This window comes from Botryllus schlosseri, chromosome 10, assembly GCF_051294905.1.
Source record: "Botryllus schlosseri isolate E-star chromosome 10, Bs_hap1, whole genome shotgun sequence".
Classification (NCBI taxonomy): Eukaryota; Metazoa; Chordata; class Ascidiacea; order Stolidobranchia; family Styelidae; genus Botryllus; species Botryllus schlosseri.
The window spans coordinates 22,372,917-22,386,776 of record NC_137245.1 but is presented as its reverse complement, the minus strand read 5'-3'; the positions used below and the strand labels follow the sequence as shown (position 1 = coordinate 22,386,776).

At 40.6% G+C, this 13,860-nt stretch overlaps 1 protein-coding gene across 2 annotated transcripts in view; it reads right to left on the bottom strand.

Annotated features, from left to right (window-relative positions):
• Positions 1 to 2,727: 2,727 nt before the first annotated feature.
• Positions 2,728 to 13,860, bottom strand: part of LOC145448514 (sodium channel protein 1 brain-like) — a 53,284-nt gene continuing 42,151 nt past the window's right edge. For both annotated transcript variants that reach the window (XM_080326915.1, XM_080326914.1), the window contains exons 28-33: positions 11,885 to 12,155; positions 10,139 to 10,345; positions 9,842 to 10,069; positions 8,811 to 9,022; positions 5,825 to 6,055; positions 2,728 to 3,816 (exon numbers count right to left, since the gene is read on the bottom strand). In XM_080326915.1, coding sequence (XP_080183041.1) covers positions 3,031 to 3,816; positions 5,825 to 6,055; positions 8,811 to 9,022; positions 9,842 to 10,069; positions 10,139 to 10,345; positions 11,885 to 12,155 — 1,935 coding nt within the window. In that variant the 3' untranslated portion in view covers positions 2,728 to 3,030. The remainder of the gene's footprint in view (positions 3,817 to 5,824; positions 6,056 to 8,810; positions 9,023 to 9,841; positions 10,070 to 10,138; positions 10,346 to 11,884; positions 12,156 to 13,860) is intronic.

The window sequence follows — 13,860 nt, the reverse complement described above, 5'->3', positions numbered from 1 at the left end:
ACACATATATTTGTATATATCGAAGTTTTCGGTCAGTACCGGGGCAGTCTTTTTCGCCCAAGGTTTTCTCGCTGCTGATCGTTTTGGCGCACTTCTTGGATTCGCATGTTACTTAGCCTTTACCTTCATATGTCTTGGCGCGTCATGGACTCATGGTGCGGTAATGGCCGACGCCCAACTGCCCATTTCTATAAATCATGCCTATTTTTGTAGGGAAAGGGTACCCAATAATCAGATATCTTACAATAATGAAACGTGCCTAGCGCGAAAACAAATTCCTGTAAAATTAAAAAAAAAACATGATTTATGGTAATTCTCGAAATAATTTTGGACCCCCTTCGAGCTCAGCCCCTCCAATTGGGGGGTTTGGGGTGCGAAAGTTACGGTCCTGAGTAAATCTTACGTAATGTTCATGCCCCGCGAAGAATACTATCATTCGTTAGTTTCTCGCAAATTAACTTCGAGCTAGCCCATTGTTATTTATAACTTTGTTAAACCAGGTTATTTCGCTATTCCCAGAAAATAATGCGCTATTGAAATGATATCAGTATCGCTCACGTGTACGAGGCCATACTAAAAAGATATCTTCCGTTAGGCGCAAGTGATTGTGAACTCTAATTTCCTCAGGGAGCGCAATAACCTTTGCGGGGCGCATTTGTACCTCGGTTTCAGACTTCAGTGATAACACTATTTGGCCCTGACAAAGTTCCATCTTAATTTTCACGAATCTGCGCATCTGCGTGGTCCATTGGACAACAGTGCGCAACAACTATAAAAAAACATCGTTTCTGATTTTTTGTGCGCAACGTAGATTTTCTGTGCGCAGAGACCGTTTCAGCACTGCGCATTTGCGCACGTGCGCAGCTTAGAGGGAACATTGCTGGTCACACCGCATCCACTGCGCGCGAAGCGCGACGAAAATTCTGTGCTTTACTAAACTTTTATGAAAATTAAATGTTAATACTCCGTGAAAACAGCTCCGAAATTCCTCAGGCTATCTTGCTGATTGGAAGATTTAACTACTTCTACTTGACAAACTCAAAATAGCGGAAAGTAAGTAAGTAGATCACAAAATATTAAGAAGTAGAAGTAGCGAAAATCAGATCTACTTGAGTAAGTACCAGAAGTAGCGGAAAACTACTTGAGTACTTCGAAAAAGTAGAAGTACTTCGTTACTGACCACCTATGCTCGTAGCATTGTGACTTGGTTACAACCCTGCAATCGCCTGCCTGTCAAAGCAATAAAGGAGGACGATTTGTCAAAAAGGAGACATTTGCGCGTCCTCGGAAAACATTTTCGATTTCTTGAAAAAGAAGGACAATTTTCCGTAAGAGGGCGTATTGTAACGCTAGCTATTACTCCTGACCGCCAAGTTCCTAATTCAGACGAGTTCAAACTCTCAACAAACACATACGGTATCCTATACAGCAGTGGTTGGAGGAAAGTTCGTTAGCGTTCAGAATTATAGTGGTACAGACAATTGACAAATTTAAAAGTTAATCACTTGAATCAAGATGTTTGGTAGCCTACTGCCTTACCTTTAGCGACCTACTACTCATTTAATGGATGAGCCGCAATACGTTTTTAATGTTGAACATTTGTGTTTTTTGAAGACCGCTACGCGAAGAAAATTTTATTCAGATAGCGGTCTACAGAGCAAGAAAGACTGCCGACCCATGTACAGCAGGGCTCTTAAAATGACTTTTTTCTCAAATCGCACTGGCTACTTGATAAAATTGTTAGGTTACCTAATTTAAGCCTACACACCAGATTTGGTTCAATTCCAACCAGTAACCGCATTGTAACAGAAGAAAGTTTCTATTTATTATATAAAAATAAATAGCAAAAAATTTGGAAATTTTCTGTTCCCCCCATGAAAGTGTTAAGTTGTCTATACAAACGATGTTCACCAAGTTTGGTTCAATTCCAACCAATGGAAGCGGAGTTATTGCCGTCGAAAACTTTGGATTTGAATAAAATAGTATTTACGGTGGGCACCACTATAATAAATAATTAAAGAATTGATCACCGTAAATACTATTTCATTCATAATCCAAATTTTTCGACGGCGATAACTCCGCTTCCACAGGTTGGAATTGAACCAAATTTGGTGAACATCGTTTCTATAGACAACCTAATACTTTCATGGGGTAAACAGAAAATTTTCAATTTTTTGTTATTTATTTTTATGTAATAAATAGAAACTTTCTTCACCTGTAGCAATGCGGCTACTGGTTGGGATTGAACCAAATTTGGTGTGTAGGCTTAAATAAGGTAACCTAACAATTTTATCAAGTATAGCCAGTGCGATTTGAGAAAAAAGTCATTTTTGAAGAGCCCTATTGTACAGCATATATTTCTCTGTATCTTTGATGACGAATTGAGGCTTACTTGGCGATGGTGGTCGAGAATTGACACGTTCTAGCCATATAACGTGACTTCGTATTTATTCGGAATTGCTGCTATTGATTGAGCCTATATCACTAGGAGCTTGGGCTTGACCATACTCGATCACGATCATAACCAAGGTTCCATTAGCTTCCCGCGCGATATACACCAACAGGAATTTTGCTAGATTCTGAAGCCAGAGCATATATTTTTAGATTCAGAATCACTAATGTCTACGGTAGTTGGGGCAGAACTCGTGCCATGTTTGATATTTTCTAGTTTAAACAAAGTCGACTAATTGATTACAACGCCTGAATATTCACGGAGCGTGACGTAACTAGCATAAATAACACGTATATTTCATCAACAAAGCAGATATTGTGCACAAATAGGAAAAATAATTGAGGACTTGACAGTACAGTTAAAGAAACTGATTGACAAGACAAGTCTTCAGAATATCAAGAAAGCAATATTGAAATATCAGTCAAATAGGACTTCGCCCAGTATAAGCACAGTGTATTCGTCCGTATGAGGCTGATCGCCTACCGTGTGAGCGAATAAATCTTCGGGTCTTCATAAAAATCGATACTCGAGTAAATGTTTTTGAGAAAGGAAAATAAAATAAAGTGCAATATACCTCGTTACTCGGTAGCGTTTTTATTTACAATAACCACGGATTGATTACCGGGATTGAGATTATCTACAGTAGTTTCATCGTTCGCCTTTTTGGAATCCTTCTTGACATTCGATTTTTTCTTGAACTGCCCCGTCTGCGGATTAAACTTCAATTCTTTACCAGTAACCGGAGCCGGCGTCGGTAATGTCCGGACCACCACGGGTTGGGATGCTTTCTTCGGCTGGGATTTCGGTGGCTTTTTCTCAACTTCGGATTTCATCTGTGTCTGCTGGTTTGGCGGGATCATCTGCGCCGCATTTTCGCGCGCATCCGTAACTGGCGTATCTTCTGCCTTTGTAGGTTGCGCCGGACCTGCCACGGTGACATTTTTGTTTCGGTCCGTATGCTTGTTTTCGATGATCAAGGCGGATCCTTCTTCGGGCGAGCTTAACGAATCAAAACTCGTGTTTTTCGTTCCGTCGGGACTCGTGGAAACAGTCCTCTGCGATTCGAATGAGTCCTTGTCCTGTTTGTCCATGGACAGTAGCTTATTGGAAACGGCAGATAGGTCTTTCGCGCGATTTTGGGCGTCCATCTTCGCCTTGATTTCTATGAGTTGAATGGATTCGTTTTGCTCAGTGGCGTCGGCTTTCTTGGACTTGCGCCTCGTGCTTTCTCTGTCAGTCATCTCCGCAACCACTTTGACTGCTTCGAAATTAGATTTCTTTAGGTTCGGAGAAGCGCTCAACAAAACGTTACTGCCGTCATTCTGAAAACGGCGCCTTCTCCCGTAGAAGCCTCGCCAAGCATCCTGTCGGAAACGGGAATAATCAGGAGCGGTCTAAGTAAAGTCAAAACTGGTACTCGAATGGAAGGGGCGATTCACAATCCATGACTAAATTTCACGGGGAAGTATAGCAAATGAAGAGCTGAAACGTACTCAGGTAGTTTCGAAAGGTAGATTTGATGGGGGAGTCGCGTACTTTTTGGAGTTAATCGGCGGTTTATACTTCTGTAACCACAAAGTCCATCTTACCGACTAACGCCAAATCACTGACAACACTACAAATAGATGCAATTTTTCACAAAAAAAAATTCGGTTACAGTGACTCGGGGGTTATATCGGCCAGTTGGTACGTCAATTTCCCAAATAAAGGTGATGGAAACATGATCCAAAGCTATTTTCTGAGAATTAAGTAGTTTCACCTGAAAAATTGTGAAGTGGAAGTAGTTTACAACAGTGGATCTCAACCGGGGTCCGCGAAGCATTGTTCGGGGGTTTGCGAAACCACTGTATTTGCAAAATGGTTGATAATAATATTAATTAAGGAAAGCAGTAGGTAATCTCGCTTCATTACTGCTAAAACTTTATCACCAGAATGGACGTCTGAGATGAAATATCTTACTGCACAAACTCATATTAATTGCCACATTGCCTACTGATACAAACATATTTTCGTTGGGAGATGTTTTGTTGGGGGTTGTGGGAAAAGAAGTTGGAATAGTAAGATCAATCGGGGGTGAATTCGAAATGTTTGCAAACATATTCTCCTGTGATATACACAACCTCTATTCCAGAATAACTTCAAGATGAGCTGTTAGATAGAATAGGCTGCACGTTATATGTTCAATAAAAAATCCGCTTCTCAATTTTGGTGCCATCGGAAGTGTTACCCGTTCTTATTACACGCCCGACCACATATCTTTGAGGAAATCGATTTTCGGCACTCGTTCATATCAAATCGAAGCAGCGAATTTCCGCCTTCCAAAATGTGATGACCCTATTTTATATCAATTTCTGTCACCTTTCATTCAGTGTGCAATGTGCATGCCTCCTCTTTACATCGCCTAGGCCCAGGTTGGCGTCAGCTCTCAAAAACTACTCCAAGTCGTTTCGACACCTTCCTATCTTTTCACTGTATCGCAGTCTTGTGGTGTTTCGAAATGACGAAAATTTTACTAATAAACTGAACTGAATTTTCGAGACGCAACCGCGTATTTCATGAAATGCAGCTTTGAATTAATAAAAGTCGACCCAATTGCTACATGAATAGTATGATGTTATCTTCAGGAAAAGTCATTTTGTTGCTGTTTATCACTAGACTACAGCTAATATCTGCACAAGGCAGATGTCGGTTGCACGATAATGGAGCTAAATTTGAACTTAAACTTGCGTGTGTCACGGGTCAGTGACGGTTCAAAAGAGTTCCGCGAAGACAGAAAGTTTGAGAACCACTGATCTAAAATCACAAGCACCTGAGAAAGTATAGTGCAAATAGGCACAGCTATTAGAGAAGTGGTTCCCAACCTTTTGGTCTTCATTCCCCACTTCAGATTTATTCCGAGCCTTCATTCCCCTCTACCCAAAAGTCCTGTCATTACAGAGCAGCTATTTGCTTGTTTCAGTACACAAGACTCACAACCACACGAGTGCGCAAGACAATCGCTTATAACTGCAGCATAAAACTATTGTGAGCTGATACCGGTCACCCTCAAAATTTAGAGAAAGCGTTATATCACATCATACTGGTCGTGATAGATGCGTTTGTGACACCACCATTGGTTATCCGCAGTTGAAAATGAGTTTTTGTGAAGAACACCCAATATAATTTTCGATGCATACATTCCAGAGCAGTTAACTGAAAACGGTAATTGCGCATGTGTCTCCGTAAATATGTAGACTGTCCTGTATATAGTGTTTAACAAATGGGTCTATCCCCCACCAGAAACCATCGAATTCCCACCGGTTGGGAACCACTGTATTAGAGTAATCCCAAAACCAGTAAAAGCATTTCGCTGCCGACCACGTCTGGTGTTACCTGTATCACTTTCGCCGCCTTCGCCCTTTGCCGCAGCGACAGCGTCGTCGATTCGAATTTCAAAGTCTGCCTGTTCGGAAACGACTTCAGCAGCCTCGCCTCGGCCTCCGCTCGCATCCTTTCCGGTATTTCCACGTCGCCGATAATCCGCCGCACCAGAGCGAGCAGCACGTCCAGGCAGTGGACTTTGTCGCCGTGCACGATCGGCAAGTTGAGAGCGGCGATTTTGATCTGAAGATTGGGTTGCCAGTGAATGTGGCGTTGCAGTTGTAATAGCTATAATTAGTATGAAAGCTATGCATCAATATCGTATTGATAAGTATGAAAATGAATGCTTCGTTGAATAATGAGCGTGAATTTTGATATTCGGCATATAATTTGGCATTAGAAATGCAGCAACTATTATTATTATGATGAATTCTGTGCACCAAAGTTGTATTAGAAATTCGAAAATGAACGTTTCACTGAATGCAAGTGTGGATTATAACATTCGGTACATAATTTGACATTAGAAATGTAACACTATTATGAATGCATCAATGTTGTAGTAAGAAATTTGAAATAGAATGCTTCGTTGAATTTGAGCATGAATTGTGATATCAGGTACTAGGTGAATTCGGCACTTGGAATAATGTATATACTCAGTTAGTGCAGTGGTTCCCAAAGTGGGCACCAGCGCCCCCTGGGGGCGTTCTCGAGCGCGAATGGGGCGCTGGCCGTGAAATGGGCGATTGGGGGGCACTGGATATAAAATCGAGCGGTAGGGGGGCGATGAAAGCAAATGGGGGTTGTTTAGGTTTAGAAGGCAACTGCTGCGTGGTGTTGAAACGATTGAAAAAATAAAGCAGCTAAATTCGTACTCAAAATGCAGCATCGATTCATTCATTCAAAGCAATTTAGGGTTGTTCGCCTATTTATTCAGCAGTACCGGAAAAGTGCATTGTTACTTCACAATGTAGATCCGCCCATCAATGGAGTAATTTCCAGTGTTGGGATGACTCGAGTCATGACTTGACTCGAGTCAGACTCGAGTCACTATTTTCGTCTGACTTGACTTGACTCGAGTCACTTTGCTAAAATGACTTGACTTGACTTGACTCGCCGTATCAAAAATGTGGATTGACTCGTGACTCGGAGCAAAATTCACGAGTCAATTTCAAGTCATCATGTAATCGGTGTCGGTAAAAATCACCGTATCTTGCATGTTCGGATTGTTCGCGAAACACTGGTGCAACCCGTGAGAGCGACTAATCATTCAATAATCGTGCGTTTACTGAGCCGCTATTGTTCTCTAACAAATAAAGTGACTGCAAACGAAGTGATCGAACCTTACAGCTGACATTGTCGTAAAATAGTAGGCTATAGTAAAGTAATTTAATAGCAAAATGTGTATTTCTGTTACCCAAACCTTTTGCATTATCGATATTGAATTCGGATATAGTTTATGTAGTCCTCAGCCATAGGCGCAGGCTCGAATTGTATCATATCAATTTGTAAATCAGTTGCATGCTATTGCATCTTATCAATGCGTTTCACTAGTCTCAGGTAACTATAAACTGCTATGCAATTGTTACGTCCAGTTACAGTTACAGATCTACGTAAATGTGAGCAATACAGCGCCTTCTTGCGTGTATATTTAACTCTATATTCGTTCATCGGTTCAAAATCAATGACCACTCAATCTGTATTTCAGACAGCTAGCAAAATGCAATGACGTAATCATGCCTCATACTTCGAAAAGAAAAACTTGACTTAAATTGTGACTTGACTCGTGACTTGACTTGACTTGACTCGACTTGACTCGAGTCACCTTCGAAAATCGATTGACTTGACTTGACTTGAGTCAAAATGTGCAATGACTCGAAATGACTCGTGACTCGAAGGTAGTGACTTGATCCCAACACTGCTAATTTCACAGTCGGCTGCATTTCTGAAAAGCGTGGTTCCTCGTGTGATGTGCGAGCTACGAAGTATTTGAGCAGTTATTCCTCACTACAAGCTGTGATGGCATTTTACGAAAGACTGTCTTGCGTGATTTTATTCTCTGTTTCAAATTAATCGCGGATTTTCCACAGCGACCGTGGCCTTCAACGAGAAACGATATCGCCTTTACTTGACTGACACATTTTCCAACTTTATAAGTAGAATATATCTGTTCTAAGTAATGATGAAACCTGATAATGTAAAAATGGCACTGTCCAGATTCGGTGATAAGTGATATTTCACCGAAATTTCACCGAAAGCTTGCATGAGCTTGCAGAATACCCGATTTTGATGGTGAAACATAATTCAATCATTTCAGATTATTGCACAGGACATGGTGATTTGGTTCCAGGATATATTCCAAATAGAAATTCCTCACTGGATAATCAATCGATTCTGTAAAGTTGCCGAGCATGAAATGATTGAGGAGCTGGTTACATTGTAGTGTAGAACAATTTTGAGTTCAACCCAAAGTTCTATTTCTCCAATTATTCGTTCTGGGTTCATAATTGAATCTGATAGAAATACTATCATTGGAATCGGTTGACTTTTTCGTCGTTGCCCTTCCCCACTCATATTTGCTAGAACGCGTTGTCAGTGCCGCGACAAAATTTCAGGCCCACAGCAGAAACCGACTTGACAGTACTGGACGTGGACACTGGAAATTTTAGAATGAGATTGTTCTTGTCAAAACCCACACCCAATATGACGAGCATGATGATAATAATACATCAGCAGGATCAGCTTCATCCGTGCCATTATTAGATGTAATAAATACAGAACAACTTTCGTCTTATGACTTAAGAGTGGTGAGGGTGCGGTGGCTCGAAAAAGTTTGGGAAACACTGGGTTAGTGGGTTGGGTAAGGTGTGGCCTAGGTTAGAGTTAGTTAGGTGTTAGGATTAGGATTATGGAGCCGCCAAGTGCCGAATTCACCGCTGATCGAAGGGTGTCTAGTCTCTTTGCAAATGAGGCAAGAACAATTGTGTCGATCGTACTTTACCTCGTTCGGTTTCGCTAATTGAAAAGGCGGGTGTAGACTGTGGAGTAGATTCGAGAGTTCCGCTATCGAGACAAACTGCGACGCTTTTGGATCGTATCTCCCCCACACGACGTAAAAGAACTCGAAGTCGTCTTCGCTGACGCCAGACTCTTCTTGCTCGAACATCTCGTCGAAGTTCTCCAGAATGATGGCGATGTACATGTTCACGATTACTGCGTAATGTGCATACGTTAATGTATCGCACGGCAAGGTCTTAAGGGGAGTTGTCGCGGCACCGCGTCCGAGTTATCCGAAGTAAGTACCGTTAGGGCTACACACTGTAATTGAAATGACGATCAAAGATGAAGAGATTTGGTAAGACGTTTTCAGCACCAATTGAGACGAGTGCACAAGTTATTACTAAAACACTTTTAGACACTCTATATCACGATGGTACAACCATTAATATGCCGAGGTGGTCAGTACTCAAGTATAGGTTGTGTCAATGAAATGAGTGAAACACGGGAATCCCAAAAAAGTTCGTTTTGAACAACCCTAGTGAACAGTTTGTTATACAAAACTACTTTTTACACTACTCTGGATATGGAAAAGTAGAAAGTGGTTTTGTGATGAGTTTGCGTTATTTTTATGAAGTGAAATTGACAAAAGAACCACGTGAAAGTAGCCCCTGTATTACGTTAACTGAATACGTTTCAACAGCAGTCATCGTTGATATTTAAGTATAAGTAGAAGTAACGCCGTAAATTTCTACTGAATGAAAAGTAGAACAAGCGATTTCCAAGACACGTCAAAACCACTTCAAGTGTAAGTTTAAAGTGAAGATTTGAAAATGACTCAGGTAAGCACTTCCAAAAAGTAGATTCGATCTCGAATACTTTCGAAATCTCAAAGTGCAGAATAGTTTTGCCTAAAGAATGTTTGGTAGAAGTCTAGAAGTGAAGTAGGAAAATCCTACTTGAGTACTCCGAAAAAGCAGAAGTACTTCGTTACTGACACCCTTAGTGAAAATGTGAAAAATTTTCAAAACTCACCTAGGAAGACAAAGAATATATAACATAAGAAATAAATGATCGCAATAATCTGATTTCCACAGTCGTCGGCGTCGCAATCGGTCTCGTTCATTAACGGCTCGAGGACGTCATTCCAGCCGGCAGATGTCATGAGTCGGAATAGGAGCATCATGGAGTTTCCGAACGTTTGGAAATTCACGAGATCGTTGAGAGCACCGTCTAATTTCACCTCCATAAAGAACGACATTCCTGCCACAGAAGTACACAAGTCGATGAAGCTAAGATGAAACTATTTCAACAACGACAAAAACTCATTACCTAAGATGGCGAATATCACCATGAATACACCAAGCAGTACGGCGATGTTGAACAGCGCCGGTAGCGATATCATCAAAGTCAAAATCAAGCGTCTGATACCTCTCGCCGCGCGTATTACTCGCAGCACGCGGAAAACACGAAACACTCTCACCACTCGCAACAGCGTCGGGGATACCAAAAATGTCAACAGTTCTTCGAGGATGAACCCTGCGAAAGAATATACACGGCATCGCAACATCACTTGGGTGTTATTTGTCTCAACATATAAAAAGAGCTGGTCAAAATAGTACTTGCCGACAATCGAGCAAGAGTAGTAATTTCTTGGTGATTTTCGAGGTATGCCAAACAGGATTGGAACCAGGGTTGAATTTAAAACAAACAGGTTTAAAACACGTTTTTTTAATGCCATGACGTCACGAATATTCAATGGTGACGTCACATAGCGGATAGACGTTGACAATTGAAAATGTAGGGTAAATAGAGCTCCTTTCACGAAATAGGCTTCCAGCCCCTGTCATATACGGACCAAACATATCTTCAACCACGACTAAATCCTGTTGCAGCATTCTTACGGTCGGCGATCATCATCATCAGAACATTCATTCCGTACCAATGACCTATATTTCGAGGTTTCCAACCATCCCATATCGTATACTTCGGCTATATCTAGTGGTAATCGTCCGTAGGCTCACAGAACACGTTTATGGAAAGTATCTACAAAATTATGGCATAATGATGCAACTTAAAAAACACAATTTTATATCTTTAAACAACCGTTATTTGTTTTAAATGCAACCCTAATTGTAACCAAGTCGCAAAGTTCCGAGTCACAAGTCGAATCATTTTCAAATCACCACCGAGTCAATACCGAGTCAGGAGGCGACAGTTCGAGTCCGAGTTATAGTGTTAAGACTCGAGTCCAAGTCATAGTGTTTTCTGTTCATTATCTAGTTCACGTCTGGTTCAACTCACTTTATCGAAGGCCTCGGATTCATGATATACTCAATTTTCTCACTTTAAACAGATTGATTCAAACAGATAAAGATAGTTTCTGGGTATACTTTTCATTTATCACCTCACCTCAATTAAATCTACTTTTTAAAACTATTTCATTGACTACTTTATAGACCTCTCATGTTATACTACAACATTATGTGCCAGGGTTGTAATGACTCGACTTGCCTCGAGTCATTTTCTCAAAATGCGGAAATGACTCGACTCGAGTCAATCTGTGTATTGACTCAACTCGGACTCGAGTCATTGCGCATGACTCGAACCAAGTCATATGACTCGAGATTCAGACGGCCAAGACCAACATTTCATTGTAATTTTGAAGAACAGTAAAGTAACCACCCTGTTGGTATTTCGTCTATTGGTACTGGTACTTGAAAATGCGACCAGAAACAGTTAAAAGTTAGGAAAATGAGTATGTTATAAATGCGAACCATTCGATATCACCAAACAGAGTTATAAAAGTGGGTTTAACAAGACTTGAAAACTGAGCAGTCAACACAATGACTCAGACTTGAACCTCTACTCGAACTTGACTCGGTGTTGAATTGAAAATGACTCGACTTGACTTGAGTCAAAACTATAAAACTGAGATCGACTTGTGACTCGGAGCTTTGCAGCTTGGTTACAACCCTGTTATGTGCCTTGCAAATTGCTACTTCTATTTGTAGCTACTACTTGAGTAGCTGTGTTGGCTACTACTGACCACATATGAACAGAACTCTTTGCTCTTACCAATGATGGATAACAGCACCACTGTCAAGTCAAAGACGTTGAAAGCATCCCTGAAGTAATAGAATCTCATCCCCAATATCTTCGTAATGGCCTCCATGATGAACACGACCGTGAAGACCAGATCCACATATCTCAACACCAATTTCCAAGTATCCGACATTTGATAATGCTCCATCGCGAGCGTTACCATGTTGAGTACAATTACAGAGAACACGGCTACCTCAAACCGGCTGTGTGTTACCATGTTGAAGATTTTTCTTTGGAACGCGTTCTGAAAATAGATAATAATCAGTCGCTGTAAAAGTAAATATTACCACCAAGTTAAGATGGGCAGGAACTAAATTGTACACCCAGAATTAAATAACTCGGATATTGACAATCAATCACATTACATCACAGATTCTCTAGTGTGCCACAAATATTTAAGGATTTTTGGAATAGAACCATATAAATAATATGAAAAAGGCCTGAAGGCTAGCACATACGATAGAAGGCGCTTCAACTTCTTCAACAGCTGATACATAAGCACGTGTGACAATGAAAACCAACTATGACATTGTAGTAAATCAAGCCAGCAGAAGAACAGCTAATTAATTGATTCATGAAAATGCACAACTGTGAAAACTGTTTCTACAAAAGAAATTGGATGACTTTTAGCTGCCTGCTTTCAAGTACTATTAAATGATCAAAATAGTGTTAACATTTCTATCCTGATGGCTATGTGAACATCATTATTGTAGATTGACAGAAATTAAAAGTTTTAAACAAGAGACACTGCTTGTAATTAATGACATAATGAGGGTATGTATGTCTACAATGCAGTGTTGGGATCAAGTCACTACCTTCGAGTCACGAGTCATCTCGAGTCACTGCAGATTTTGACTCGAGTCAAGTCAAGTCAATCGATTTTCGAAGGTGACTCGAGTCAAGTCAAGTCACTCGATTTTTGGAGGTGACTCGAGTCAAGTCGAGTCAAGTCAAGTCAAGTCACGAGTCAAGTCAAAATTCAAGTCAAATTGAATTTTCGAAGTAGGAGTGATGATTCAAAGTCATAACATTTTGCGAGCTGTGTGAAAGACAAATTAATTAGCCATTCATCTTGAATCAAATAACGAATATAAAGTTGAATATACATGCGAAATTGCATTGTATCGCACACGCACACGTAGAACTACTAATAAAATACGTGAGTAACTGTATAGTAACATGCTACAGTCTGTTATTAATGTTATTACCCGCCAAAATAGAGATTCGAATACGAAGCGTCGAGAAGTTCAAACAGATTGATATGGTACAATACACTACCCAGCTCTACATCCGTGAGAATATAAATGCATGAACTATATTCATTGTATTTATATCATACAAGATGGTTGGTAAAGGTGAGCACTGCGCAATGTAGGCACTGAGCCGTCTAAGAAACAGAGATACGTTGCTATTAATCTACTTACTACTACGGCAACATAGGCTGTGATCATTTCGTTTGCGGCCAATATATTTGTGATGTAACAATGGAGGACCAGTGAAACGTACAATTAGTGAATGACTGGATGCTCTCACAAGTGTCACCGGCTTATCGCTAATAATCCGAGTATGCACAATACACATGATACAGGGATTTGGTCAACACCGTATACTTACTGATGACTTGAAATTGACTCGTAAATTTTGCTCCGAGTCACGAGTCAATCCGCAATTCTGAAGCGCCGAGTCAAGTCAAGTCAAGTCATTTTTGCAAAGTGACTCGAGTCAAGTCAAGTCATACGAAAAAGTTGACTCGAGTTCGACTCGAGTCAAGTCATGACTCGAGTCATCCCAACACTGCTACAGTGCAACATCCTTTGTTCTTCCTGACCACATCGGTCTTTTTAAAGAATCTTTTATCGGCATAAGTGTACCGCGTGAGTTTCATTATTTTTCTACTGTATCAGTGGATGTAGTCTAAAAACATAACCACTTGAGTAAGTGGTGCGAGT